Source organism: Ursus americanus, chromosome 4, assembly GCF_024610735.1.
Source record: "Ursus americanus isolate L20-20 chromosome 4, mUrsAme1.1.p, whole genome shotgun sequence".
Taxonomy (NCBI): domain Eukaryota; kingdom Metazoa; phylum Chordata; class Mammalia; order Carnivora; family Ursidae; genus Ursus; species Ursus americanus.
Genome location: NC_142130.1, coordinates 91,408,974 through 91,434,825, shown reverse-complemented (window position 1 = coordinate 91,434,825; position 25,852 = coordinate 91,408,974). Strand labels below are relative to the sequence as shown.

General features: G+C 44.9%; 1 protein-coding gene across 7 annotated transcripts in view; it reads left to right on the top strand.

Moving 5' to 3' along the window:
- Window positions 1–25,852, top strand: part of HLCS (holocarboxylase synthetase) — a 208,848-nt gene that overhangs the window by 60,253 nt on the left and 122,743 nt on the right. For all 7 annotated transcript variants that reach the window (XR_015724268.1, XM_045813556.2, XM_045813558.2 and 4 more), the window contains one exon: window positions 8,777–9,048. Coding sequence is in view for 6 of the 7 variants with exons in the window: in XM_045813556.2 (XP_045669512.1) it covers window positions 8,777–9,048 (272 nt within the window). In the remaining variant the exon portion in view is untranslated. The remainder of the gene's footprint in view (window positions 1–8,776; window positions 9,049–25,852) is intronic.

The window sequence follows — 25,852 nt, the reverse complement described above, 5'->3', positions numbered from 1 at the left end:
TGAGAATGGCTGGTGTTTCCCTGCTGCTATGGCTAATTCAAAGGGCCAGCATTTATGTGACTATAAAACATTCAGTTTTTGGTTTCACCTGAATTGTATTCAATAAGCTTGAAATCTTAGAGGACGGTAAATACATAAATTCTTATGGTTTAAATGTTAACAAAATAACACTAATTAGAAGACTTTTATGAATTTCATTGTGGTGAAATTTGATAGCAGTTGTTTTGTTTTCAATAGGACTGATGCAACTTTCAAAGATTTCAGATTTCTTTTTTTTTTTTTAAGATTTTATTTATTTGACAGAGAGAGACACAGCGAGAGAGGGAACACAAATGGGGGGAGTGGGAGAGGGAGAAGCAGGCTTCCCGCCAAGCAGGGAGCCTGATGCGGGGCTCGATCCCGTTACCCTGGGATCATGACCTGAGCCGAAGGCAGACACTTGATGACTGAGCCACCCAGGCGCCCCCAAAGATTCCAGATTTCTTTTTGAGGCTTATGTATCCATATCAAGACCATCTCTTTTCAGTGCCTTTTTTGCATTTTACCTCTTGGAATACAGACACGTATATTTATATATATGTAACTTGTGGAGTTTTCTTAATAAGGAATTTAACGTGCATTTGTATGGTGAATGCTTATTAAGCACGGACTATTTGCCAGATCTGGTCCTGGCTGCCATGGATACAGTTGGGAGCAAGACGGAAATGTGTATATGCTGTCTTTATGGAGCTTACATTCTAGCAAGACAGCAGGACATTGAATAAATGGTTATATAAATTATAGAATTACAATTTGATGAGTTCTCTAAAGTCACCGTTTATGAATAAGAGTTCTAACCCAGATTGGGAAGGTCGTGGGTCAGAGAAGTCTTCCCTAAAGAAGTGACATTTTTGCTACGCTCTGGTAATTGAATTTAAAAAATTAGAGAGATTTGGGGGTGGCATTTCCATACTGCGTTGGTGGTCATTAGTAGTTAAACGAAGAATCATGAATTAATTCTTTTTTCCTGTTAGCCACTATTTCTGCAGTAAGTCATTATAACTTGAGTACCTCTGAGAGGACGTATCAGGCAGATTGGCATCAAACAGATAGTAATTTTTTTTTTTTAAAGATTTTATTTATTTATGTGACAGAGAGACAGCCAGAGAGAGAAGGGAACACAAGCAGAGGGAGTGGGAGAGGAAGAAGCAGGCTCCTAGCGGAGGAGCCCGATGTGGGACTTGATCCCGGAACGCCGGGATCATGCCCTGAGCCGAAGGCAGACGCTTAACGACTGCGCCACCCAGGCGCCCCCCAGATAGTAATTTTGATATGTTTTGCAACCAGAATTTTATTCCCCTGTCCAGGGATGATGAGAGGAGGAGCCTAAGTATGTGCTGTGTACTCAGTTTTACTTGACGACTTTTTTTTTTTTTTTAAGATTTTATTTATTTATTTGGCGGAGAGAGAGAGACAGTCAGAGAGAGACAGCCAGCGAGAGAGGGAACACAAGCAGGGGGAGTAAGAGAGGGAGAAGCAGGCTCCCAGCGGAGGAGCCTGATGTGGGGCTCGATCCCAGGACCCTGGGATCACGCCCTGAGCCAAAGGGAGACGCTTAACGACTGAGCCACCCAGGTGCCCCTACTTGACGACTTTAAGTTGTATTTCACTGTAGCGAATATAAATACTTAGGAGAATTATAGGTGGTATACAGTTATCTTTCTTAAGAGGTTCCAGGTCTCATTTTATATCTTTTAGATTATCTTTGTTCTGAGTAATGTACTTGGCTCTGGGTACGTCTTGAGGGATTATGTGAAAGAGGCATGAACACAAAACCCCATGTGCCTTGCTTTCATCAATTTTATTTTTCATCTTTGTGCATCTCTAATATATTGCTTTCAAAAACAAGTAATTGGAAATATTACTTTAGTAATTAGTAGACATAACAGTGATAATGTAATTCCTTGAGAATCTGGCTCCTAACTTGTATGCAAGTAAGAATAAGTCGTTAAATTTGATGGGTCAGGTTGATCCACTTTGCCAAAGGATGCGTATATTTGACTGGTTTGAATGCATTATTTAAACACTTGCCATACTAGGCTGTAGTTGTGTTGTATACACACCCGTCCGTCCTCCCCTCTTTATTCTGTGGTACTATTTTTGAGACATAGTGGGTGCTCCATGTGTATTTCTTAGCTGAATGGCGTATAGGTGGCCAGTTGGATAATTCACTCCAGAGGAGAGTCCCTGCTTTATTCCCATTCTGAAAGTGTTACTAGTGGTGCTAGCTGTTTCTTTTGGTTTCATCGACTTTGCATGGAAATTTACATTGCTATAGCTACTGAGTAACCATAACTCTGCTTGAGTCAATGAAAACTGCAGTTAGTTAAGAAATACTTGTTATCCAGATTATTTTCCCTTTATTTTTGTGATTTAACCTGTTCACCGATATGCATCTTTAGCCTTTGCGATGCCCTTGTGACATCTGACTGCCCCGGGGGAAATATGATGAAGGCAATTCAGGTCTGTTCGCTTTATGCCTTAAGGGCACTGACCACAGTCCAAGGCACTGGTTATAACTAATGGCCAGATTTCAGGTGTAGACGTGCCTTAGTTCAGGCTGCGAAAACAGAATAGCAGAGACCAGGTGGCTTATAAACAACAGATGTTTATTTCTCACACTTCTGGAGTCTGCACGTCTGAGATGAAGGTGCTGGCATGGTTGGTTCTGGTGAGAACCGTCTATTGGGGTGCAGAGAGCTGCCTTTTTGCTGTGTCTATGCCTGGTGGAGAGGGTGAGGGATCTCTCTGGAGTTGCTTGTATAAGGGCCGTTCCCATATCCCTTTTGGGAGGGCTCCACCCTCATGACCTAATCACCTCCGGAACGCCCCCATGTCCTAATGCCATCACCTTGGGGATTTCAATTTCAGTGTGAATTCTGGGGGGACACAAATGTTCAGTCCATAACAGAGGGTTACTTTTGTATGTTATTTATTCATTCTGTTTTCTTCCTTTAATAGAATTTATATAAAGAAATAACAGTGAACAGGGAATATTCTTTCTAAAATTTATCTTGAGGGGCACCTCGGGGCTCAGTTGGTGAAGCGTCTGCCTTCAGCTCAGGTCATGATCCTGGGGTCCTGGGATCAAGCCCCGCACTGGACTCCCAGCTTGGTGGGGAGCCTGCTTCTCCCCCTCCCTCTGCCACTCTCCCTGCTTGTGCTCTCTTGCTGTCTCTCTCTCTCAAATAAATAAGTAAAATCTTTTAAAAAATAAAATGTATCTTGGTTCTTCATGCAAAGATGGAAAGTTAGTGCTGTAGCTTCTGGTAGCTCACTCTAGCTTGCCGTCTCCTGACAACCTTTCTGGTGCTTGTTTAAACAGAATCATTTCCTATTTTGCATTCCTCCTGGGCACTTTGCTTTTCCCTCTGGAACTGTCCTCTCCTGTTTTGTCCTCGAGTGCTCCTCTTGCCATCCTCCCCACTGACGTGTGAGCTCCGAGGCCAGGATCATCCTAGTATTTATCTTTACATCTCCATCAGGGCCTCACGTGCAGTTGGTCAGTTACTTTGCTGCTTTATGTACCCCCTCAGCTTCCTCTGCATCTATTCCACATAGCTCTGTAGCTGGGCGTGGCCGGATAAAAGCACAGAATTGTGCCACCTGCTCACTCTGAATTCAGAAACACTAACCTGGAGTGGACCCTGAACTCTTCCACTTGCTCATTCTATTTTCCCTACTTTCCTCATTTTCTCACTCTGCCTTTTCAAGCCTCTTTTTTTCTTTTCAATCTTAGTTGATGATCTTGCTATTTATTTATTGAGGAAAAACAGAAGGAATCTGAAGGTGATGTCAACCGCCTTCAGCCCTGGACTCCTTCCTACCTCCCTGCCGCCTGGGAGCAGAATAGTGGTAGTGTAGACGAGTTCCCACGCTGTCCTGGATGGCTGTGCAGTCAGCAGGGGTGGGGGAGGGCTGCGACCCTGTGGGAAGCAGGCTGGGTGTCTCTAGCGGAGATGTGAACCCTGTCCATCCCAGTGCATGAGGGCTGTACTCCTGAAGCTGACCTCTCTGCTTGACCACTGGGATCCAGCCCTTACCTGTTCACCTGTTACGTTTCTGGATTGGACGATTCACATCATCATTAAAACACATGCTATTATTTCTCTCATTTAACCAAACCATGTCTGTTTGGAGGACTCCCTTCCTCCCTGTAGCCACTGCCCCAGTCTTCTTTTTCCCCTAGAGGAAACTCCTTGCCAAAGTTTTGTTCCCGGCGTCTGTGGTTTCTTTCCTTTGCCTGTTAACATCAGGCTTGCCTTCACCTGATGAGCTCTGCCTTGTAGAGTCCAGTGGCAAGTGCTCAGCCCTCTTCTTACTGCCCTACCATCGTCTTCCTATCTTCTTGCCACCTGTGAAACTGGGCCCCAGAATTCCCAGGGAGATCCTGCACCCTATACACACACACTTGATTTTCCTTTGTCTTTTCCGTGTCCTTTGCAGTCTCCTCCTCATCTTCCTGACATCTAAGCATTGACACCCGTTGTGGGTTGAATTTTGACCCCCCAAAACGTACATTGAAGTCCTAATCTCCAGAACCTGCCAGTGTGTCCTTATTTGGAAATAAGGTCTTTGCGGACATAATCCAGTTAAGATGAGGTCACCAGGGCTGGCCCTAATCCAATATGGCTCGTGTCCTTTGAAGAAGAGGACAAGAGACACAGACACTGGGAAGGGAGCCAAGGATTGCCAGCAACACCAGAAGCCAGGAGAGAAGCCTAGAACAGAGTCTCTCCTGGTGCCTTCGGAGGGAGCGTGGCCCTGCCGACACCTTGATTTTGGACTTCCAGCTTCCAGAACTGTGAGAGGATGGATTTCCGCTCTCTGAGCCCCCCACCTTGTGGGACTTTGTAACAGCAGCCCCAGGAAACCAGTGCAACCCCTCTTTTCATCTACAGTCGCTCTGTCATTGCTCTCAGCCTGTCTCCTGCCTTCAAATTATCATCCGCAGTCTGGAGATCCCCAAATTCATGTCCTCAGTGTGGACGTCTCCCCTAAGTCCCTGACTCACATGTCCTACTGCTTATTCTCTGCCTCCAAGCATTCCTAACCAGTATCTCAGATGTGACGTGCTCAGAACTGGCTCTGCCCGTCCACACCTGTTCTTTCCCTCCCTCCCTCAGTATTTCCGGTGGCAGCTCCATCCTTCCGGGTGCTTAGGCCAAAAAGGTTGGGCTCCTTTTTTTTTTTTTTTTTTTAAAGAGAAGTAAGCCTTTATTTCCTTGTTTTACAAATAAAGTTGGCTGAATTGGTTGCTTGAACACATCTTTGACTCCCCATTTCCTCTGACATCCCAAAGGTGATCTGTCCGCGAATCTCGTGGCCTCTACGTCAGGCCCATGGCCACTGTGACGCCTGTCCAGATGTTAACATCTCCCTCCCGGGAGCTTCAGAGGCTTCCTGAGTGGTGTCCACTTCCTCGAGTGTGCTCGCCCTTAACCTGCACTCAGGGCAGTTTGCTGAGTGATCGATCCTGCAGTGACTGTGATTGGGAGGTCACCATGCTCCCTTTCTCGAAGGCTCCAGAGCTCCTCGTTGCCCCAGAGTGAAGGCCCAATCCCCACTGTGGCCCTTCAGGCCTTGCACAGCATGACTGCCCCTCTACCTCCATCCTCCGGGCTCCATAGCCTCCTCCTGGCTTGCTCTGCATTCCTGGCCCTTCCCTCCCTCTTCATATGCCTCATGCCTCTCCTCTGCTCCTTCTTGGAATCCTCGCGTTACGTTGTCCCACCCTCTCTTCCTCCCTCCCCCCAGGGTTCGCTGCCCTCCCCACGATGGCCTACCTCCAGCACGTCTTACCTCTCTTCTCTGCTTATCGTCTCGCCTTGGCACTTATGACTGTCTAACATTCTATGTCTTGTGCTGATGACTTTTTAAAAATGATCTGACTCCCATGCTAGAACATAAGACTTTTGAGAATGGGAACTTTGGCCCCTTTGTTCACAACTGAATTTCAGAACTTACGAGAAAGTCTACCATATGGTAGGTACCCCATAATATCATAATATTTGTTGCGTGAATGGGTTGACAAAACATTTTAGTTAAGTCTGATATTTTTATAATAGTTAATGTTTATTTTACCATTTGGGTGTGTTTTATCTTTTTTTTTTTTTACATTTTTATTTTTTTTTAAAGATTTTTATTAGAGCGTGTGTGTGTGTGTGAGTGGGGGAAGGGGCAAAAGGGGAGGGAGAAGGACCAGCAGACTCCGTGCTGAGCACAGAGCCCTACACAGGGCTTGATCTCACGACCCTAAGATCCTGACCTGAGCCGAAACCAAGAGTCGGTTGCTTAACCTCCTGAGCTGCCCAGGTGCCCCTCTTTTATTTACTTTTAATTATGTTAGTTTAAAATCTAGAGAAGCATAGAGAGAATAGTGCAGCAGATACCCCAAATACACACGGCCTAAATTTAACAGTTATTAGCATTTTGCCTTATTTGCTTCATCTATTTTGGGGGCAAACTACAGGTACCGTGATACATACACTTTTCGTTTCTTTTCTTTTCTTTTCTTTTTTCTTTCTTTCTCTCTTTCTCTCTTTCTTTCTTTCTCTCTTTCTCTCTTTCTTTCTTTCTTTCTTTCAAGATTTTATTTGAGAGAGAGAGAGAGACAGCCAGCGACAGAGGGAACACAAGCAGGGGGAGTGGGAGAGGGAGAAGCAGGCTCCCAGTGGAGGAGCCCGATGCGGGGCTCAATCCCAGAACACCGGGATCATGCCCTGAGCCAAAGGCAGACGCCCAACGACTGAGCCACCCAGGTGCCCTGACACATACGCATTTCTAACACGAAGGCTGTGTTTCTCCGTCACCGCAGTGCTGTCACCATGCCTGCTGCACCTGGCAGTGAATCTCTGTTGTTTGGTCCATACTGTCCAGATTCAGATTTCCTAATTGTCTCAAAATGTCTCTTCCAGCTTGATTGTTCAAACCAGAACGCGGTGAAGAGCCACTTGCTGTATTTGATCGTGTCTTTCATGTCTTTCCATATCCAGACGGGGTCTCACCCTCCCATCCCCCCTTCTGCCTTTGGGGCCCCCGTGACATTAACTTGCCAATTTTTGTTTTGTAAAAAGACTCATCTTCTCGATTTCTTCTGATTCCTTCCTCCCAAGGTTATTTAACTTGTTTTTCTATCCTCTGTATTTTTCGTCGAGTGGAAGTGAGTTTTAATGGTCCATTAGTTGCATTTAGTTCAGTGAAATTTCATCTTGGAAGCTGCTTCTCTGCGGCCACATGCACCTTTGGGACATACCCTTGTGTTAACAGAAGGACCACCTTTCCTTTTTAGAAAGGCCCAGCATTTGCTTAAAGGTGGCTTAAGAGCCTGGATCTGTGTTTACTGTGACTATCTGATCTTAATTAATACGTTTGGTGTTGGCCTCTTGGGGTGATGACTCCCCTGATCCCATAGTTCCCTGGTGCCCCTCCTCCTACCCCACCCCAGAGGGAGGTCCTTCAGGGTGGATCCTCCAGGGCCTGAGAGGAAGTTGCAGCTTTCTGGGAGCTCTTTTCCAAGAGCTCTGTTCTGGGTTAGGCGAAGTTTCTGGTAGGTTCTGCCTCCCTCTCAACTCCCCTGGACCCACATTTGGACAAAGAGAAAGCAGCTGTTGGATTCCCCGTTATTTCCCCATGTAAAAATCATGTCCCCCCTGCTGGTGAGCTGTCAGTGGCTGGTGGGGGTCAGCTTGTCTAGGAGAGGAGATAGAGGTCCTCCAGAGGGGGAGAGCGAATGCTCTTGTCTTTCGTGACTCCTTTCACAGGCATTTTACAGTATTTCCCCAGCTAGGTTAATGAATTTCCTTGAGGGGCGAAAGTTTAAAGCTGTAAATTTTCTGCAAAAAGCACAGACTAGAGATTTACTAATGAACTCTAGAGCCGGAAAGACTTTTAAGGATTTGGGATATAATGTAGGATACAAAGTTTAATAAGGTGCTGTATTTATTACTTTGGATCCTGGCTTCTGAACAGTTTATAGTTGACCCTTGAACAATGTGGGAATTCCACCCCTCTCAACCCACCCCCCACCAGTATGGTCGAAAATCTACAGCAAAGCATTTTGACTCCCCAAAAACATAACTAGCAATAGCATACTGTTGACTGGAAACCTTACCAGTCACATAAACAATCAGTCGATTAACACGTTTTTTGTTTTTTTTTTTTAAGATTTTATTTATTTAACAGAGAGAGACCGTGAGAGAGAGGGAACACAAGCAGGGGGAGTGGGAGAGGGAGAAGCAGGCCTCCCACCGAGCAAGGAGCCTGATGCGGGACTTGATCCCAGGACCTTGGGATCAGGACCTGAGCCAAAGGCAGACCCCCAATCATCTGAGCCACCCAGGCATCCCAGATTAACACATATTTTGTGTGATTTGTGTATTATATACGGTATCCTTACAAGAAGGTAAGCTAGAGAAAAGGTTATTAAGAAAAGCATAAGGAAGAGAAAATACATTTATAGCACTGTACTGTATCGAACAAAGCCTGAGTTAAGTGGAACTTTGCAGTTCAAACCTGCATTGTTCAAGGGTCAAGTGTATTTTTGTGCTGTAAGCATACTTCGTGTATTTATCGTCTACTGTATGATAGCACAGATGTTTGGAATAGGTTACTCTAGCTCTTACTGGTCATAATTTAGGAAGTACTTATATTACCAAAGTGGCATTTTAGGGAAAGGCTACCATCACCTCGTGTAATGCCAAATTACGACCTTTTCATTTCTTTCTTTATAACACAGGAAATCTGGGATCCTCTTATGCGGTGGCTGGGGAAACATGTGGATCCTGAAGGAGTCATAAAATCCAGCAAGGTCTCCCTTAAGTTTCTTTCATCCTACACGTCTGAAATAGAAATCACCCCATCTGCTCTACCTGTGGTCACTGACGTGGAGGCCTTCTCTTCAGAAGATTTTAACTTAGACATCTACCGACAGAATCTGCAGACAGAGCGACTTGGAAAAGTAATTCTGTTTGCCGAAGTGACTCCCACCACCATGAACCTTCTGGAAGGGTAAGTTCTGGCCCAATACTGTGCACCTGCTCCGAGGAGTCCAATGTCTGACCAGCGTTGGGGAAGCAGGGGTGGAAATGAAGGAGAACTGTCGATAAACCCATTAGCAAGGTAGGAGTACTCTTGTCCTGAAAGAGCTAAAATGTGGGAAGAAAAATTTAAAAATGTTCCTAGACCATGGGTTTGTATTTGAAAGCAAGGGGATTTTATGTATTGTGACCCTCTCCCTTTAGTGGTTGGCCTTTCAGATGATCCTCGGAAAAAACTCTATGGAAAAATATCGTTAACCAGTGGTGTTATTACTCAGACCATCATTTAATTTTTCTGTTGTCGTAATCGGTGTTCAACATTTAGTTAAAGATGTTTTGCGGGGCCATTAGATCAGCACCTTTGAACGACCCATGAGCTGCGTTCAATTGAAATGAATCGGAAATTTCGTACTTTTGGAAACCTGTGTTGATATGTTCCATATCCAATACATTTTGTAGGTGTTCTGTAATCCCATTTAGATGTTCGAGAGTTATTCTTACTGAGTTTTCCTTCTTATTTCTTCTGTTTCATGGACTTTGGTTAAAGTTTAAAAAATGGCAACAGATGAAAGGAATTTCTTTTTAACTCTTAGTATTCATTGATACTCATACTGAGATAGTTTAAAAAGTAGGCTTAGAGAGAGAGTGAATAAGAAAGGCGCCTTCCTCCTACATGAGACTAAAATTTCAGGAATTAAGACTCCCGAGGCATAATTCACCGTAGGGAAATATTTTGGTCTTTCTTAATAATTTCTGGAATTTGATAATATGTTGATATAAAATAATGAGCTAACTTTAGAATTTTCTTGACTGTCATCCTCAAAGCCAAGGAATTGTCAGTTTTGTGTGACTAGTATGTAGAGAAAGCATTTGTGGAGCCGAATCGGTGGAGCGAGGTGGGTGTAGCAGTAAGGGGAATAGGAGCCATGGTCACCAACATTTCTTGTTTGCTGGGTTATTTTGTGTTGTTGTAGGTTTTTTTTTTGGTTTTTTTTTGTTTTTTTTTAGTGTTCCCTCCCGTTCCTGCCTCCCCTCCTACCTACTCTCCTGCTCTCGGATGAGAAGGAAAAAAGTCTGTGTTTGTATATGGAACAATCGGTACTTGCTTGTGCGAACTCTGTGATAATCCTTTGTTACTCAGGAGCTATATTGAAAAGGTGACCTATTGTAACTGTATTTTCCAAATAAAAAGTCAGACATGGCATTTGACATGAGATTTTGAGAGATTAAATTTGGATAGAAAAACATTGGCACTTCATGGGGCGCCTGGTGGTTCAGTTAGTTAAACGTCTGCCTTCTGCTCAGGTTGTGATCCCAGGGTCCTGGGATCGAGCCCCGGGTCGGGCTCCCTGCTCCGCACAAGTCTGCTTCTCCCTCTTCCTCTGCCCCTCCCCCTGCTAGTGCTCTCTCTCTCTCTCTCATAAATAAATAAAATCTTAAAAAAAAAAAAAAAAGAAAAACATTGACACTTCTTGTCCGTTTTTGTTGGGCAATAAGTGAAGAATATTTTATGCTGGGACGATCTTGAACCACTGAAATTACGGTCTCTGAGCTCGTATAGTGGGCAATGATTAGTAAGAGGTCCGCAAGCCTTCTAGAGTGGGTGACCCCTCTCCTGTGTAATCATGTGTTTGGGTTTCCTTCCATCCTGGTGAGCACATATTTTAGGGTAGAAAAAAATGCCGTGTAAATACACTGCTTTAGTACCCTTGAATTCTGGTAAGTTCCTTTTTGATATTGAACTTTTTTTTTTTTCATTCTGTCTTAAACAACTTGAGTCTGTAAAAGTGTGTAGCTGAGCCAGGCAATAGCAGAGTCAGAACCTTCTGTAGGATTAAGAGTTTTTATTTTTACAAAAGAGAAAAATATTTTGGCTTTTCCAAGGGCATTTAGGAAGCCTCTTTGTTTCTCTTCTTGCCTGGTCTCTGTGGGGCACAGAGAATGAAATAGCTTTGATGATTAATGATTAATCCCTCTGCTTGGCCCAGGGCAGATCCAGCATAAGTAATAGTAGCGCTCACCGTAGCTTACGGATGGCCTCTTCCACAGCTCTCATGGCTTCCTTCCGAACGCTGCGAGATAAAGTTACTCCTGCAGCCTCGTGAGTCAGCAGGCCTGCTGAGAAGTTCCTGGGGGTGGGGTGGGGTGGGTGGGCTGTAGCCCTTTTTTAGGAGAAGGAACTTGAAGAGGTCACCTTGATGCCAAAAACTCACAGTTGTCCTCAAAGGGACCATGAGATCTATAAATGAAACATAGGGCTTATTCCTTTCTAAGAGTAAGACCAAAACCTTTTCTTTAAAGATTAATTTATTTATTTGAGAGAGAAAGCAGTGGGGGAGGGGCAGAGGGAGAGAGAGACTCGCAGAGACTAGCAGACTCCCCACTGAGTGGGGAGCCTGATGTGGGGCTCGATCCCACGACCCTGAGATCATGACCTGAGCCAAGTCAAGAGTCAGACTCTTAACTGACTGAGCCACCCACGTGCCCCAGACCAAAACCATGTCTATAGCTAATATTGTATTTGAGCCCACAAGGGCTGTCCTCATGGAAGCACAGTCAATTGTGGCAATAATAATAATAATAATAGCCGACATGTATTGAAAGCTTTTATCTTTCAGACACTGCTTCAATGTACTTTACATGTATCAACCAGTTTCTTACAGTATCTTTTGATAGGCTCATCAGGGTCAAACTCTAGTGTCACACCAGTGGGTAGAAAGCTACGGATCAGAATGTGCCATCTGTGAAATTGTTCTTGTGGACCGACCACATCCGTAGGTCTACTATGCAGAGCATGCAGAAGTTTCAAAAGTGTGGCCTGAGTTTGAACTCCATGCATGTTTCTCTCTTTATATCTGTCACTTCTGTGGCTCTTTCTTATGGGTCTGGAATAGAAGTAAAAAAAAACTTTTTTTAAAGATTGTATTTATTTATTTGACAGACAGCTAGCGAGCGAGGGAACACAAGCAGGGGGAGTGGGAGAGGAAGAAGCAGGCTTCCAGCAGAGCAGGGAGCCCAATGCCGGGCTGGGTCCCAGGACACTGGGATCACGCCCTGAGCCGAAGGCAGACTAGCTTAATGTCTGAGCCACCCAGGCGCCCCAAGGAATAGAAGTAAAATTTAAGTTAGGTAATGGATCTTTATTTTTTTTTCTCTGCCCCCCCCCCCCAGGGGACTTGTTGCAGCTAAAAATTGGGAGTTCTGTTCCTAAGAAAGGAGGGGGAAGTCCACAGTGGGGAGCAGCCAGCAATTTCTGCCACCGTCCCAAATATCTGTCGTATCTCCCCCCGCCCCCATCTAAACTCTCACCCCCTCCTCCAGGAAGACAGCCCTACTAGCCTACTTGTTTTATGTCCTCTGCAGCAGGTTCAGGATCTCTGGGGATGGAACTTTCTCAGGGCTGGACGTGGCTCACTGAGGTCTGGTAGTCTGCTAGTTAAAACAGACATGTTCTCTGCCCTCAGCTGCGGGGGTGAGATGGGGACCATGGAGTGCCCTGAGCGGGGAGAGGAAGGACTCCCTGCGCTGGGGGTAGGTAGGTTTCCTGGTCATGCTCTCTGGCCTGGTGTCCTTGGGGTCATGGCTTTGCCTTCTGGGAGGGTCTTGACTGTAATACATTCAGATGTGCATCAGAGGGCTTCTGACACCCACTCTCTGTGAGGGTTCGGGGGGGGCGGGGTCTGAGTGTTATTGTTCTTAGGGTGAAATCACAGCCTTTTAGGTCAGCCTTATGGTTTCTGTGGAGATAGAAGTTTCTGAAAACTTTAGTAGGTCTCTGATGGTTCTGTGTGAATAACCATCAGAGATCTTATCTGGAGTTGAGCTTTTCAGCCTGAAAACTCTGGTCGTTTAAAGGCCCTGATATTCTGCCCATCCCCTTCTCTCCCAATTAGATGGCGGGTCCCTTGGCCGAATAAAACAGTGGCATGGGCGATCCCTTGATGACATTATTGGCACAAGGCTACAGGCTGTCCGTGGTGCGGCATTTGTCTTACCACCTGGGGGGGCTGCTGGGACAGCCCCAGAGGCTCCAACGTAGATTGTTGGTGGCTGACGCTTACCAGATCTGTTTTCTTTTCCATCCTTTGAGACCGGCCAGCTCTTGTGGAGGTCATGTCTCTTTCAGTGAACTTTGCCAAGAGTGTCGAGGATGGAAACACTGATGTTGTGAGCGTTCAGAGCTGGTTCCTATAATGGTATAGCTTCTAACCATTGCTTGGTCTTCCTCCTAAGCTATAGAAAGCCAGGCTCCTAGCAAATGCTCTGCTGCTGTTTGATGGGAATGGTCTTCACTTACGAACCTTCGAGACCCATATTCTTTCCCACTGTTCCCTGCCCCAATGATCCTCCCTCTCAGGCTGCATTTCTTGTGACATGCATGAGATCAAAGCCCTGGCACACCCCATTCAGGTCCCAGCTTCTAGGTCAATTAGGATTAGACAGGTATCCCCAAATTAAAGTGTTTCAAACAGGATTGAGGTGTATTTCTCTGTCCCGTGAGATAGGCCAAGATGGGCAACCCTGGGTCGGCCAGCGTGCAGCCCACGTGTCAGGGATGCAGTTGAGTTGCTCTGCCAGCTTCCACAAGTGGTCTCAGAGACACGCCAGGCATTTATGTTCGCAGCCAGTACGCGGGAGGAGGGGTAAGAAGGGTGTGCCTCCGCTCTTACGGATTCTTTACAGAAATTGCTCATGGGGGCGCCTGGGTGGCCCAGCGGTTAAGCGTCTGCCTTCGGCTCAGGGCGTGATCCCGGCGTTATGGGATCGAGCCCCACATCAGGCTCCTCCGCTATGAGCCTGCTTCTTCCTCTCCCACTCCCCCTGCTTGTGTTCCCTCTCTCGCTGGCTGTCTCTATCTCTGTCGAATAAATAAATAAAATCTTAAAAAAAAAAAAAAAGAAATTGCTCATGACATTTTTGTTTATATCCTAGGGCTAGGATCTATGTATAGAGCCATATCTGCCCACAAAGAAGGCTAGGAAATAAACGTGGTCTTTATACTCAGCATCTGTGAATCCACTGAAAGTCAGGGTGCGAGCACTGGAGAGGAGTGGAGAATAGATATTGGAGGAGAACTAGAAGTCTTTATCCCAAGCGTGTACTTTTTATTAGTCAGACTATTAAGAAAAATAGCTGGAGGCCTTTAAATAGTATACATGTAATGACAGCCCCGGTGCCTACAAGATTTAAAATCATGGGTGAAAATAATTATTTGAATACGCACACTAATTGTCTCACTGCTTACTCAATGCCATTAGAGGTATTTTTCTTAGGTTTCTAGCGCAAATGTAGGACGATTTGGAAACTTCTCTTCTGGCAAATAGTTTGGAGGGCACCATCTTTTCTTCTTTGGCTACAAACCCAGCTAAACTACCGTGGCCCTGAGACAGACATTGAAAGCTTCCATTTGATCTCAAGGTACGGAAGCAGGCAGGTGCGAAAGCCATACCACCCCCACCTTCCCCTCCTGCACCTGACCTGTGAATGTTAAAGGTGTGTTAGTAATTCCTTAGAGGGGAAGGAGCCCTGGGGAAAGGGAGTAACCGGGGGAGATAAGGGAGCTGCTTGCTAGCAACTAAATAAAGGCAGTTGAAGGGCGCGTGGACTCCCCTCTCCAAAATTAAAAAGTGAAAGCCGTGTCAGTGACTGATGGTCCCCCGAAAGTCACACTTGGCTCAGCTACCCCCCAGTCCGATTAGGACAGATAATTTCACACTGTATTCCTTGCTCCAGTCACGTGCCCTGGCGTGTTTCTGATCCTGAAATGTGTTTTCTACTCTGCTGTCAGTGTAACCTTTTGGATGCGATGCTGGATTTGATTGCCTTTAGACACCTTTCTTTTTCTTTTTGCCCTATATCCTGGTTGGTTTTCCTGTGACCAGTTAGCTCAGCTAGCTGGGTAGAGTCCCAAGGGCATGGGCTCAGTACTGGGTCTGGACCAGTGAACTTCACTGTATCCCACAGTCACGTCCCACAGCTGCGCACCCTGGAAGCCATTTGCAAATGTGAGCTCTTGGTGGTAGTGGGGTCTGCACTAGCGGTGGCTATGGATTGGCACCATCTGTCGCCACCGTTAAGAGAAACACCTCCACGTGGCGTGGTTGGGATACCACATTCTGTCTCATCTTGTGGTAAGTCTCTGCTGTGGAGAAGGCGTTAGGCTAGACCATGGAGCACAGAGCTTGGGAGTAACTTGAGTTGTGATAATTTTGGAATCGTCACTTATTAGATTTTGACTCATACCATCTTTTTTGATGACTTTTACCGAGTCACTGTCAGATACTGAAATAACTCATGTGTCAAGCCACAGTCTGTGGTCAGCCAGATGACCACAAACTGGTTTATGTTGACTTCCTCTGCGTACTTATATATCCTCAGTAAACTGACCAAGGGCAGACTCTTTTTTATTTGCAAAGAATAATATAGATTTCCTTATTAAATAAGCTTATTTTCTTACTATTGTTTAAGTCCCTTGATTTTTCAGGCTTAAGTTTGCCTTCATCATTCACGGAATAAGCATTTATGGCGTGCCTTCTGTATGCCGGGCACTGTGTTAGCACTTAAGGGAGACTGATGGAGAAGGTAGTACCCCAGCCGTACTGCGCGTTGGAAGAATCAGATCGCAGCGCACATTCAGCTCATTCACGTTGTGTGCACCCTTCTTGTTCTGAGTGCGAGGGGTCTGGGCAGAGAGAAGTGGGTGCAGTAGATAACGTGATATAGGGAAGGAAGTAGACTGGTCAGTGAATATTTTTTGAGCAGTTAACTATGTGTCAGGCATCATTCCTGATGCCATAAATCTCCCGGTCTGGTAGGGAAAACACTGGAACTGAAGATTTTCTCACCAGCTGGCTCTGTAACCATGGCAGTATCCCTCCCCTGGGCCTTGCTTTGCTCAGCTGTGAGATCTGGGGCACTGGACACTCCCTCGATCGGTGATCTTCCCGAGCCTGCCTCTTTCACCGGCCAGCCTTTCCCCAGCATCTCTCGGGGGCTGAAATGGTTTTGGGAATTAGGCTTACTTTGCATGGGAGACAGTGGACTTCCTGCGAGCAAAGGGAATGAAAAGGAAAAACAATCCCATAACGCAGTTGAAACGTTTCGGGGAAATCGCACTGGGGAGAATGGCCACCATCATTTGAGAAAGAGTATTTTTGTTTCAGAATTTGGGGCCAATGCTAGCTTTTTGCCTCTCTACATGTGTGTCCATTCAGTCCACATGTCTCTCCCCTTTTCTGCTCTTCTGGTTCTGCTCCCCTAACTCACTCTCCTGCACACCCTCCTCCCCTGAAGTCGAGGCCTGAGAGACAGAAATTGGGCTGGAACTAATTTAATGGCTGAGTGACCTCACAGTAGAGAAACAGCCGGATCCTAATAGGGGTCTTTGTCTACATTTCCACCCTGGCTGGTAGCATGCCAGTCAAGAGTCAAGCTAGAGACACAGGTGGAAGCGATTAGACCTGTCATAAGGTTTGAAAAATTGATTCTGGAGGCGAAGTGAATAGATTGAACTTGACAGTGTTGTCCTAAAGATTCTAAGGGAAAATTCTGTAGTTTAATTTGAAATCCCTTGATTATTCATTAGCTTTCCAGATGGCTTTTGTTGATGTTTTACATATTAATGCCTGTATTGTGTTATTGGTGTATTCTTAATGTGCACATAGGTAATGAGCAAAGAATAAATACATGGGTAAGTGTCCCAAATTAATGGGATGTTGGTGTAATTGTGAAATAAAGGGTTTTTAAGAATTGATTGCTTTGGAATAATTAGTGTGAGCTTTTTTTTATGGGCCAATTTAGTACTTTTAAAGTGAAAATTATTGGAGAATTTTAAAGAAACCTTCATTTTAATGTTTACTTCTAAATTAAGGTTTAGAATATAACTCCAGCCTTTGACTCTAGAGGTCACGACTGAAGGGCTGGCTCTTCTGGCAAGTTCTCCATCAAATGCTTTTTTTTTTTTTTTGCCCTAATTCAACACCTGAATAAGTTAACCTTTCACATGCCAGGCTCCTGGAATTGAATTATGAAGTGGCCCAGGTTTTATGGTTCAGGAGAGTGAGGGAGAAGGTAACCACCCAGCGATGCCATGTGAGTGCTGAACATTGGCTCCAGGGGCAACCAGGACGGGCTGCCCAGCCATGGTGGTGTCTCTGCCGTGCCCCAGAAGCTCTTCCTCCAGAGCCTTCTTCCAAACACACGGCACAGACTTTTCATCTTCTTGATGGTGGTTCTTTAATCTTTTGAGGGTATACCAGACTTCTAGAACAAAACAGAACAAAACCAAAAACAAAACCTTAGGCACGATGGTAAGGTATCCATTGTGGGAAGTATTTGCAGAAACACCTAGCTCCCCATGGTTCGCTCATTTCTAATGACAGAGAATAGACTCTTGGTTTGACCTAGGGGCTTAGGTCTTGGGATAGGGTGTTCCTGTCCTGGGTTGGAATTCCAGTTCCGCCTTTTACTACATGAGTGACCTTGGGTAAATCAGAAACCATGCAGGCCACCATTTCCTTATCCATGTGCCGCTCATAGTCTCTGCTTTCTTCTTCATTTTTTTCTTTTTAAATTCAGTCGCTCCACTAATTTCTCTTCAGCACTGGCTGTGTGCAGGCCTTTGCAGTAGGGCCTGGTGGGGAAAGAGAGCAGATACGTGAGACCTTCCTTCCAGGACCCTGCATCCGCCCCAGGATCCGGGAGGATGTACTGAGACTCTTCTGCAAAGTTCTCAGCACAGAGCTCATGTGGATCACGCTCTCACTGTTACTTAAACTTTGGTGTAATTCATTTTTTCTTTTGGACCTTCATCATGAGCTCTTCCGTGGCCATGCTGTGAGTGTCCGTGAAACAAATCAGCATTGTCTTCGCCCCAGATAGTAGTATGTGTTTTCTTGGGGTGGAGTTATTGTGGAAGGTTTTGGCAGTTTTTTCTCGTCATGTAAGAAGCATGATGGCTCATCACTAGTTACTTTTTTTTTTTGCCAAAAATGTGTTGCTTTAGTCCAGCTTTTCTTGAAAGATGAGAAAACATAGTCAGTTTTCTGTATTTGTGTTACCCTTAAAATATGGGGAGCCAGTCCCCCCCACTTCTTAATCAAATTTATTCGTTTTTTAAATCTTCACAATTTATCATTTTCACAGACAACAACAGTCATTTGGAAAGACCCAGAACTTTGAACATTTTCATCAGTCCCACCATATGCCTTGTGCATCACCCACATCCTCCTCGAGTCCCCAAACCTCTCGTGCCGGTTGGAAATGCACGTATTTGTTGTCGTGTGATTGTCTTGAGTTGCGTTAAGCACCTCAGATCCTTGCTACCCTGCAGAGTTGCTCAGCTGGATACCGTGCCTCGTGTTCATTTCGTCAGATGCCTCTGTTATTTCGAACGAGTAATGAAATGCCACAAACGGTAATAAAGCAAGGTTTGGGGCTGGAGAAGGCCTTCAGCAGAGGTGACAGCCAAGTCCTGAAACTTGTTTTTCCCCCGTTCAGATGCAGCTTAAAGAGAAAGCCGAGGGCCAGCTGCAGTTCAGAAGTGAGCTGCGTCCTATGATGGTTGGGAATGTTTCGCTCTCAGTTACTGAGTGCAGAGGAGTGATTTCTTAGCAACATGTCCTGGGAGGGCCCACAGTGGGCCGATGAGAGATCTGGCTTACCCTGGGCAGGGAAGTCTGGTATACCAGCAGCATCTCAGGCCCCCAAGTGTCGCTGGCGAATTCCATGACTTCTCATCTTGAAATGAGCAAACTGTCATGATGCCCACTCATAGGAATGCCACTCATGCTGAGAGGGTCAGAGGGAGGGGTGAAATGGGGAGCCCTTGGCTCGGTCTCTGACATGGAGTGGGTCATCCGGAAGTGCTGCTTGTCTTTCCACTAGATGGGTGCTGTCTCCAGACGGAGATGCTGAGAGCTGCCTCCTTTGTTTATTTATTTATTTTTAAAAAGATTTTATTTATTTATTTGACAGAGAGAGACAGCCAACGAGAGAGGGAACACACGCAGGGGGAGTGGGAGAGGAAGAAGCAGGCTCCCAGCGGAGAAGCCTGATGTGGGGCTCGATCCCAGAACACTGGGATCACGCCCTGAGCCGAAGGCAGATGCTTAACGACTGCGCCACCCAGGTGCCCCTGAGAGCTACCTCCTTAGTAACTGCAAAAATGAAGGTTGAGAATGTGTCCCAATGTTCTCATGCGGGAAAAAAATGTATGACAAGAAAGCAGCATTTTAAAAGCTTGGTTATGTGACAACATGGACGGGACAGCTCGCTAATAAGCGAGAGAAGTCAGACAGAGAAAGATTAAGTACTGTGTAATATCACTTCTTTTTTTTTTTTTTTTTAAGATTTCATTTATTAATTTGACAGAGAGACAGCGAGAGGGAGAACACAAGCAGGGGGAGTGGGAGAGGGAGAAGCAGGCTTCCCACTGAGCAGGGAGCCTGATGCGGGACTCGATCCCAGGACCCTGGGATCATGGCCTGAGCCGAAGGCAGACGCTTAATGACTGAGCCACCCAGGCACCCCAGTGTGTGGTATCACTTCTATGTGGAATCTAAAAAAGCCGGACTCCTAAGAACAGAGCTAGAATGCTGGTTACCAGGGAATGGGGGTGGGGGCTGGGGGGCTGGAACAGATGTTGTTTAAGGGCACAAACTTGCAACGAGAAGTCCTCAAGCTCTCAACCCAGGACCTAATGCACAGCACAGTGAATGTAGACAACAGTACCGTATTGTGATTGTCAAACTTACTTAGAGATGAGAACCTAACTACTCTAACCACTAAAAAGACAGGATAAGTAATGTGAAGGGCACCTGGGCGGCTCAGTCAGTGGAGTGTCGGACTCTTGATCTCAGAGTTGTGAGTTCGAGCTCCGCATTGGGCGTGGAGCCTACTTAAAACAATAAAACAAAGCGTAACAAAAAACCAGAAATGGGAAGTAATGTATTAGAGGTGCCAATTATCGTCACAGTAGCAATCGTATTATAGTCTATCAATGTATCAAATTAACATCTACGTCTTAAATTTACACAATGCTCTATGGCAAATATACTTCAATTACAAAAAAGTAAAACTCAATGCAAGAGAAAGTGAAACTCAGTTTATGAATTAACATTAGTTTCTATGTGGAAAAATTGTAAGTGTTCTTAGAATTTGGTGTTTGTGATCGTTCAAGTATGGCCACTTACCTGTATACACGTGAAGGAGGTAGAGGCTGGGCTGCGGGTTAAAACGATTGTTTTAGTAAAAACGTGTTAGGTGATCGAGTCGATCTTTCCCCCCCACCCTGTTCTGCATACCTCTGCCCCGTTGCTGTTTCTCCCCTGACATGGCTTTGTGACTCACTTAGAAAAACTTCTGTTTTTCTTTCACATGAAAACACTTACCTGCTTTGGAGGTGAGGGTTGATTTGCTTTCATCTGCCCCTTTAAAATCTTTTACACACCTACCATTTGTCCAAACACACTCGGAGCTCTGAAACGCCCTTGTTTCTGCTTTCTGTTTTGGAGAGAAGCATGTTCTGTTTCTGCATGAGGGGTATTCCGTCACCCGGAGACCCAGACGCCGCATTTTTTCTGCATTGCACAAGGGGTCATTCATCATTTTCATTTTTCGTTTGGCTCTCCCACAAGAGTATTCAAATTAGCGAGAAGGAAAATGATGAAGTCATTGCCTGGCAGAGAAGTATTTTCTCGGGATGTGGGAAGGGTAGAGGAGACAAGAGAAGAGGAAGGATTATGAGAAGGTCTGTCCCTGCCTTTTTTTCTGGCCTTTGGTTCCAGTGGTCACCTGGATGCGAATGTGGTTTTCACAAGTTAAAACTGGGTAATATGTGTGCATAGAAGTTACCCAAAAATGAAGCTACATGGTGGGACAGCAGTGTCAGTGACCTTGGAAACTTAGGCTGTAATTTTATCTGTGTGGTTCTCACACACCAGCTGTGTGATGTTGGGTGAACCACCCGAATTCTCTGGAACCGTTTCCTTATCTGTAAAATGAGAGGGTTGTACTAGATCTGTGGCTTAATTTTATATATATGTTTTAAGCAGTAAAGCCCCTTTTTATATGAACTACCCCTCTTCCCCATACAGATGAGGCGGCAGAGCCTTCTAGAGCCTAGGTTCCTCAGGGCATGGGTGTGGAGACCACTGGCCAAGAAATGCCCAAGGTCCTGCCACCAGGACACTCAGGCCCCGCTGACTGAGTTAAATCTTAACGGCAGGCTGATTGGTTGGTTGGACTTTCTTTTTTTTTTTTTAATTTTAATTTTAATTAATTAATTTATTTAAAAAGATTTATTTATTTAGAGAGAGGGACTGCAGCCGGGGGGAGGGGCAGAGGGAGAGACAGAATCTGGAGCAGAGTCTGCACTGAGCGTGGAGCCTGATACAGGGCCTGATCCCATGACCCTGAGATCATGACCCGAACTGAAATCGAGTGTCGGACGCTTCACTGACTGAGCCACCCAGGCGCCCCTGGACTTTCTTTTCTTTTCTTTTCTTTTTTTTTTTTTAAAGATTTTATTTATTTGACAGATAGAGACAGCAAGCGAGAGAGGGAACACAAGCAGGGGGAGTGGGAGAGGAAGAAGCAGGCCCATAGCAGAAGAGCCTGACGTGGGGCTCGATCCCAGATCGCCGGGATCATGCCCTGAGCCGAAGGCAGACGCTTAACCGCTGTGCCACCCAGGCGCCCCTGGACTTTCTTTTTATACCCTGCCTCGTTCCAAAAAGATTTAAGGCAGTGGGGATTTCAGTTTGTCTGTTACGAGATAAGCTCTTTCTCCTCCTGTCGGTTCAACTGTACGACCAAAAGGGATTATACTGTTTCTTTGGTTGTTATTATATGTCATGTCTGCGTATTGTTCATAGAGCTCAGCACCATTCAGTTTCCCGACTTCCCCAGACCGACAGTGAGGACTGAGTGACTGTGGTCCCCTCCGGAAGCCGGGGAAACCTGGGTGGGTCCCCTGCCCTGGGAAGCTAAGAGTTGTTGTCCGGGGTGATTATCCAGTGGTTATTGAAATGTCTCCAGTTACAGATGAGTGATGTCTGAGAGGAGAAATCTCTGCGGAGTAGCTTGGGTTTCAAACATTCAGACTCCGAGAGGGGATCCCTGCTTTCATGGAGGATGCCCCTCAGTTCCCGAACCCCTTGGGACTGCTCTGGGAGGGGAGCAGGGTGGCGGGGCCATGGTGGGAATGGGGTGGGGGTTGTTGGGGCAGGTACATAGTTGTCTCATGTGAAGTTGTGGTCAACGTCTTGGATTCTGAAGTGTCATTAGAGCTTGCTTGGCTCATTAACACAGCATAGGATGTGCCCTGGAATCAGAGTATGGGTAGTGTGTACTGGAACAGTTCGAGGTGCAGAATTTATACAAAGTGCTTTTATTCCTGTTTTCCTGGAGTTTTTATTTGGAATCTCTCAGTGTCCTCCCTACTTCTGAAAATACCCTATGGCACCTGCGCTTTCCTAAACTTCAGCAGAATGAAATGTAATTTGAGTTTTAACACTCTGCGCTTACCCATAAAGGTAATGCGAGACAGGATTACATGTCTGTTGCCTATCAGGATTACAAATCTCTGATGTGAGCCTCCTCTTACAAAGGCTTGTTTCTGTTTTTGTTTAGAACAGTTAAAGGGCTTCCTGTAGCTTTCAGTTTAGGTGTTGTTCCTTTCTGTTCCCTTCTCTTCTCTTTGTTACAAAATGTGGTGCCTCCCAACTGTTGAAGGTCATCAGAGGCCCTCTTGGGGTTCTGCTGCAGGTCAGTGGAGGTAGAGCCCCCTGGTAAGATTGAGGGCTCATTTACCTTTTTGCTATGGCGCCTGGAAAACTGTCCTGAAACAGACCAAATCTGTTCAGCACAATGTGGTCATAGTTGGGATAGAGTGAAGGATTTGACATCTTGCAAACGTCAAATCAGACCAACAGCATATACCAAAACTCTCATGGTCTCTTGGATCTGGAGGAGAAGGTCCTCGAAAGGCCAGTCACCTGTCACCCCCTGCTGCCTGAATGCCCTCTGCACTGTTTCAGATATGTCTGAGTCCTGGATGGTGAGCAACTTTCTGGCCTTGTTCAATTTACAAATATTTATTGAGCTGTTTATACCTTTGGGCAGCTCATTCCAGCATCTTACGGTGAGAGCTGTCTCCCGGGATGGGTCCTTCAAATCCCATCCCATTCCAGAAAGGAAATCTGGCCATGGATCCAAGTAGAGAAAAGTTATTTAACTTTCTCCCAAAGGATAGTTAAAGGAACTGTTAATTAGTTCAGATAATTTAAGATATTTGAAGATGGTTATTGGCTGTTCTAAATCCCCATATCCCCTGTTCTCTAAGCATCTCCAGTTATGAACATTTAGTTACACCGTCATGTTGGAGATGAAAACTTTAGGTCTGAAGGACCAAAAGCGTTGACAATAAAGCCAGTCAGGGTACATAAAACTAATTATTTTTTTCTGAAAATATTTCTTAGTTATAAAAAGAATTCTTGGCCATTATAAAAAACAAGACAATAAGTTAATTTATGCTAAGGAAATGAAAATCATCTGTAACCCCACCACCTATAAATTATCACATTAATCTTTTGGTATATTTTCTTCTAGTCTGTTTTCCTCCTACACGATATATGTAAGACTGTGATTATGTTGTTTATGAAATAATCACTTCCCATGCGATCAGTCTGCTCAAAACACGTCTTTTGTTCTGTACGTGCAGTTTGACCGTGATTTATTTAATCAATCTCCAGTGAATGCTCTCCTGTCATTTCCAGCATTTTTCTATTCTAAATAATAAGCATATTTCTTTCTGAGGCAGCGGTTCTGTATAATTCTTTAGTGACCCCATCACAATATTTCTTTTCCAGAAGATAATTGGAAAATTATAAATCAAAAGCAGACGTTATTAGAAGTTGAACAGGATGAGGCCAATAATACTTGTTGTTGTTTATAATATTTCATATTATTTCATCACTATTGTACAATTATTTCACATTGCTTCATCTTTTGTCCACAGCGATGTCGTGCCTTAATCATAGCTGACATTGATTTGGCATGTTCTGTGTGGCGGGTACTGTCCATTATGTGCATTTTTCCCGTTCAGTCTTTACCATACCCTAGGAGATAGGTACCATTATAGTTGCCATTTTAAGAAATGAGGGAGCTGTTGCTTAGAGGGTTGAAATGGCTCAGCCACAGCCACACGAAGAGTTAAATGGTAGAACCAGCATTTAAAAGATTTGTTTGAGAGCCTTGATTATCCCACAGGTTCCTGAGGCTTACTTTTTTTTTTTTTCCTGCTTTGCTGAAATCCTAATACACTATATCCCTCATCCTTCCAACATCTATGTGTATGCTAATCTTGTTGTAAAAGGAAATCGGGTCAGCTGACATCTAATTCTTGGTGATTTTCTTAAGTTTGTTAGGAGATTTTTTGTGGAAAGGGGTGTAATGGGAGTCATAAGTTAAAGTCCCAGGTCTTGAGCTTACTAGTAGGATCTTACTTAACTTGTTTGTTCTTCCGTACCATTATCTGTAAAACATGGACAGTAATACCTCTGTTACTGTGATCTGGGTTAAATAGAAGGGTATATGTGGAAGTCCAGTTCAGTTCCTGGTACTCAAGTAGTACTAGGTACTCTGTAGTAGTAATTTCCTTATTTCCTTGATTTTCAACAGGGATAGGACATCTCTAGTTAGTGCAGTTTCCTTTGAAAATTACAATGGCATGTTTCTTTTAGCTTGTCTCGTTCACAGTAACCCTTCAAAGATCAGCCATATGAATTTAATTATATCTTCCTCATGTTCTCCAGTTCTGTGCACTTGAGCATAGAATAATAATAATTACCCAATTTGAAGAAGAGAGAAAAACACTGGGAAAAAAAAAAAAAAGTAAGCCTCAGGAACCTGTGGGATAATCTAAAAATATGCAATATATAGTAATTGGCATCCCATGAGAAGAGAGATGGAATGAGGCAGAAAGAAATATTTGAGCAAACAATGGCCATGTGATCTCCCAAATTGGTAAAAGACATGAATTGGCAAGTTCAATATGTCAGCAAACCCCGAGCAGGATAAAGCTGATGAAAATACACCGAGACACATCAGAGTCAAACTGCTGAAGACAAAGATATAGGTAAAATACTGAAAGCATCCTGAGGAAAACAACACTTTACATGCAGAGGAATGATGAGTTGAACGTGCACGATTTCTCATCAGAAATCATGGGAGGCTGAAGAGAGCGGAACAGTATTTTTAAAGAGCTCAAAGAAAAAACCCTGTCAACCCAGAATTGTACACCCAGCAAAAATAGGCTTCAACAATGACGGCAAAATACATTCCCAGATAAAAGAACACTAAGACGATTTGTTACAGTGCAGATCTGCTGGGTAGAATGCCAGCGGCTGTACCCAGCGGGTGTTCCAGAGGGTCGAGGGAAATATACCAGAGGGAAACTTGGATCCTTCGAGAAGGAGCAAAATGGCAAATACCTGAGTAAATTTAAAATACTTTTCCCCACTTAATTTCTTTAAAACATATATGACTGTTGGGGCACCTGGGTAGCTCAGCCAGTTAAGCGTCCCGGAGTCCCGGGATCAAGCCAAGCCCCGTGTCAGGCTCCCTGCTCAGTGGGGAGTGCACTTCTCCCTCTGACCCTCTCCCCACTCGTGCTCTCTCTCTCTCTCTGACTCACTCACTCGCACTTTCTCTCTCTCATACAAATAAACAAAATCTTTAAAATATATATATATATATATATATATATATATATG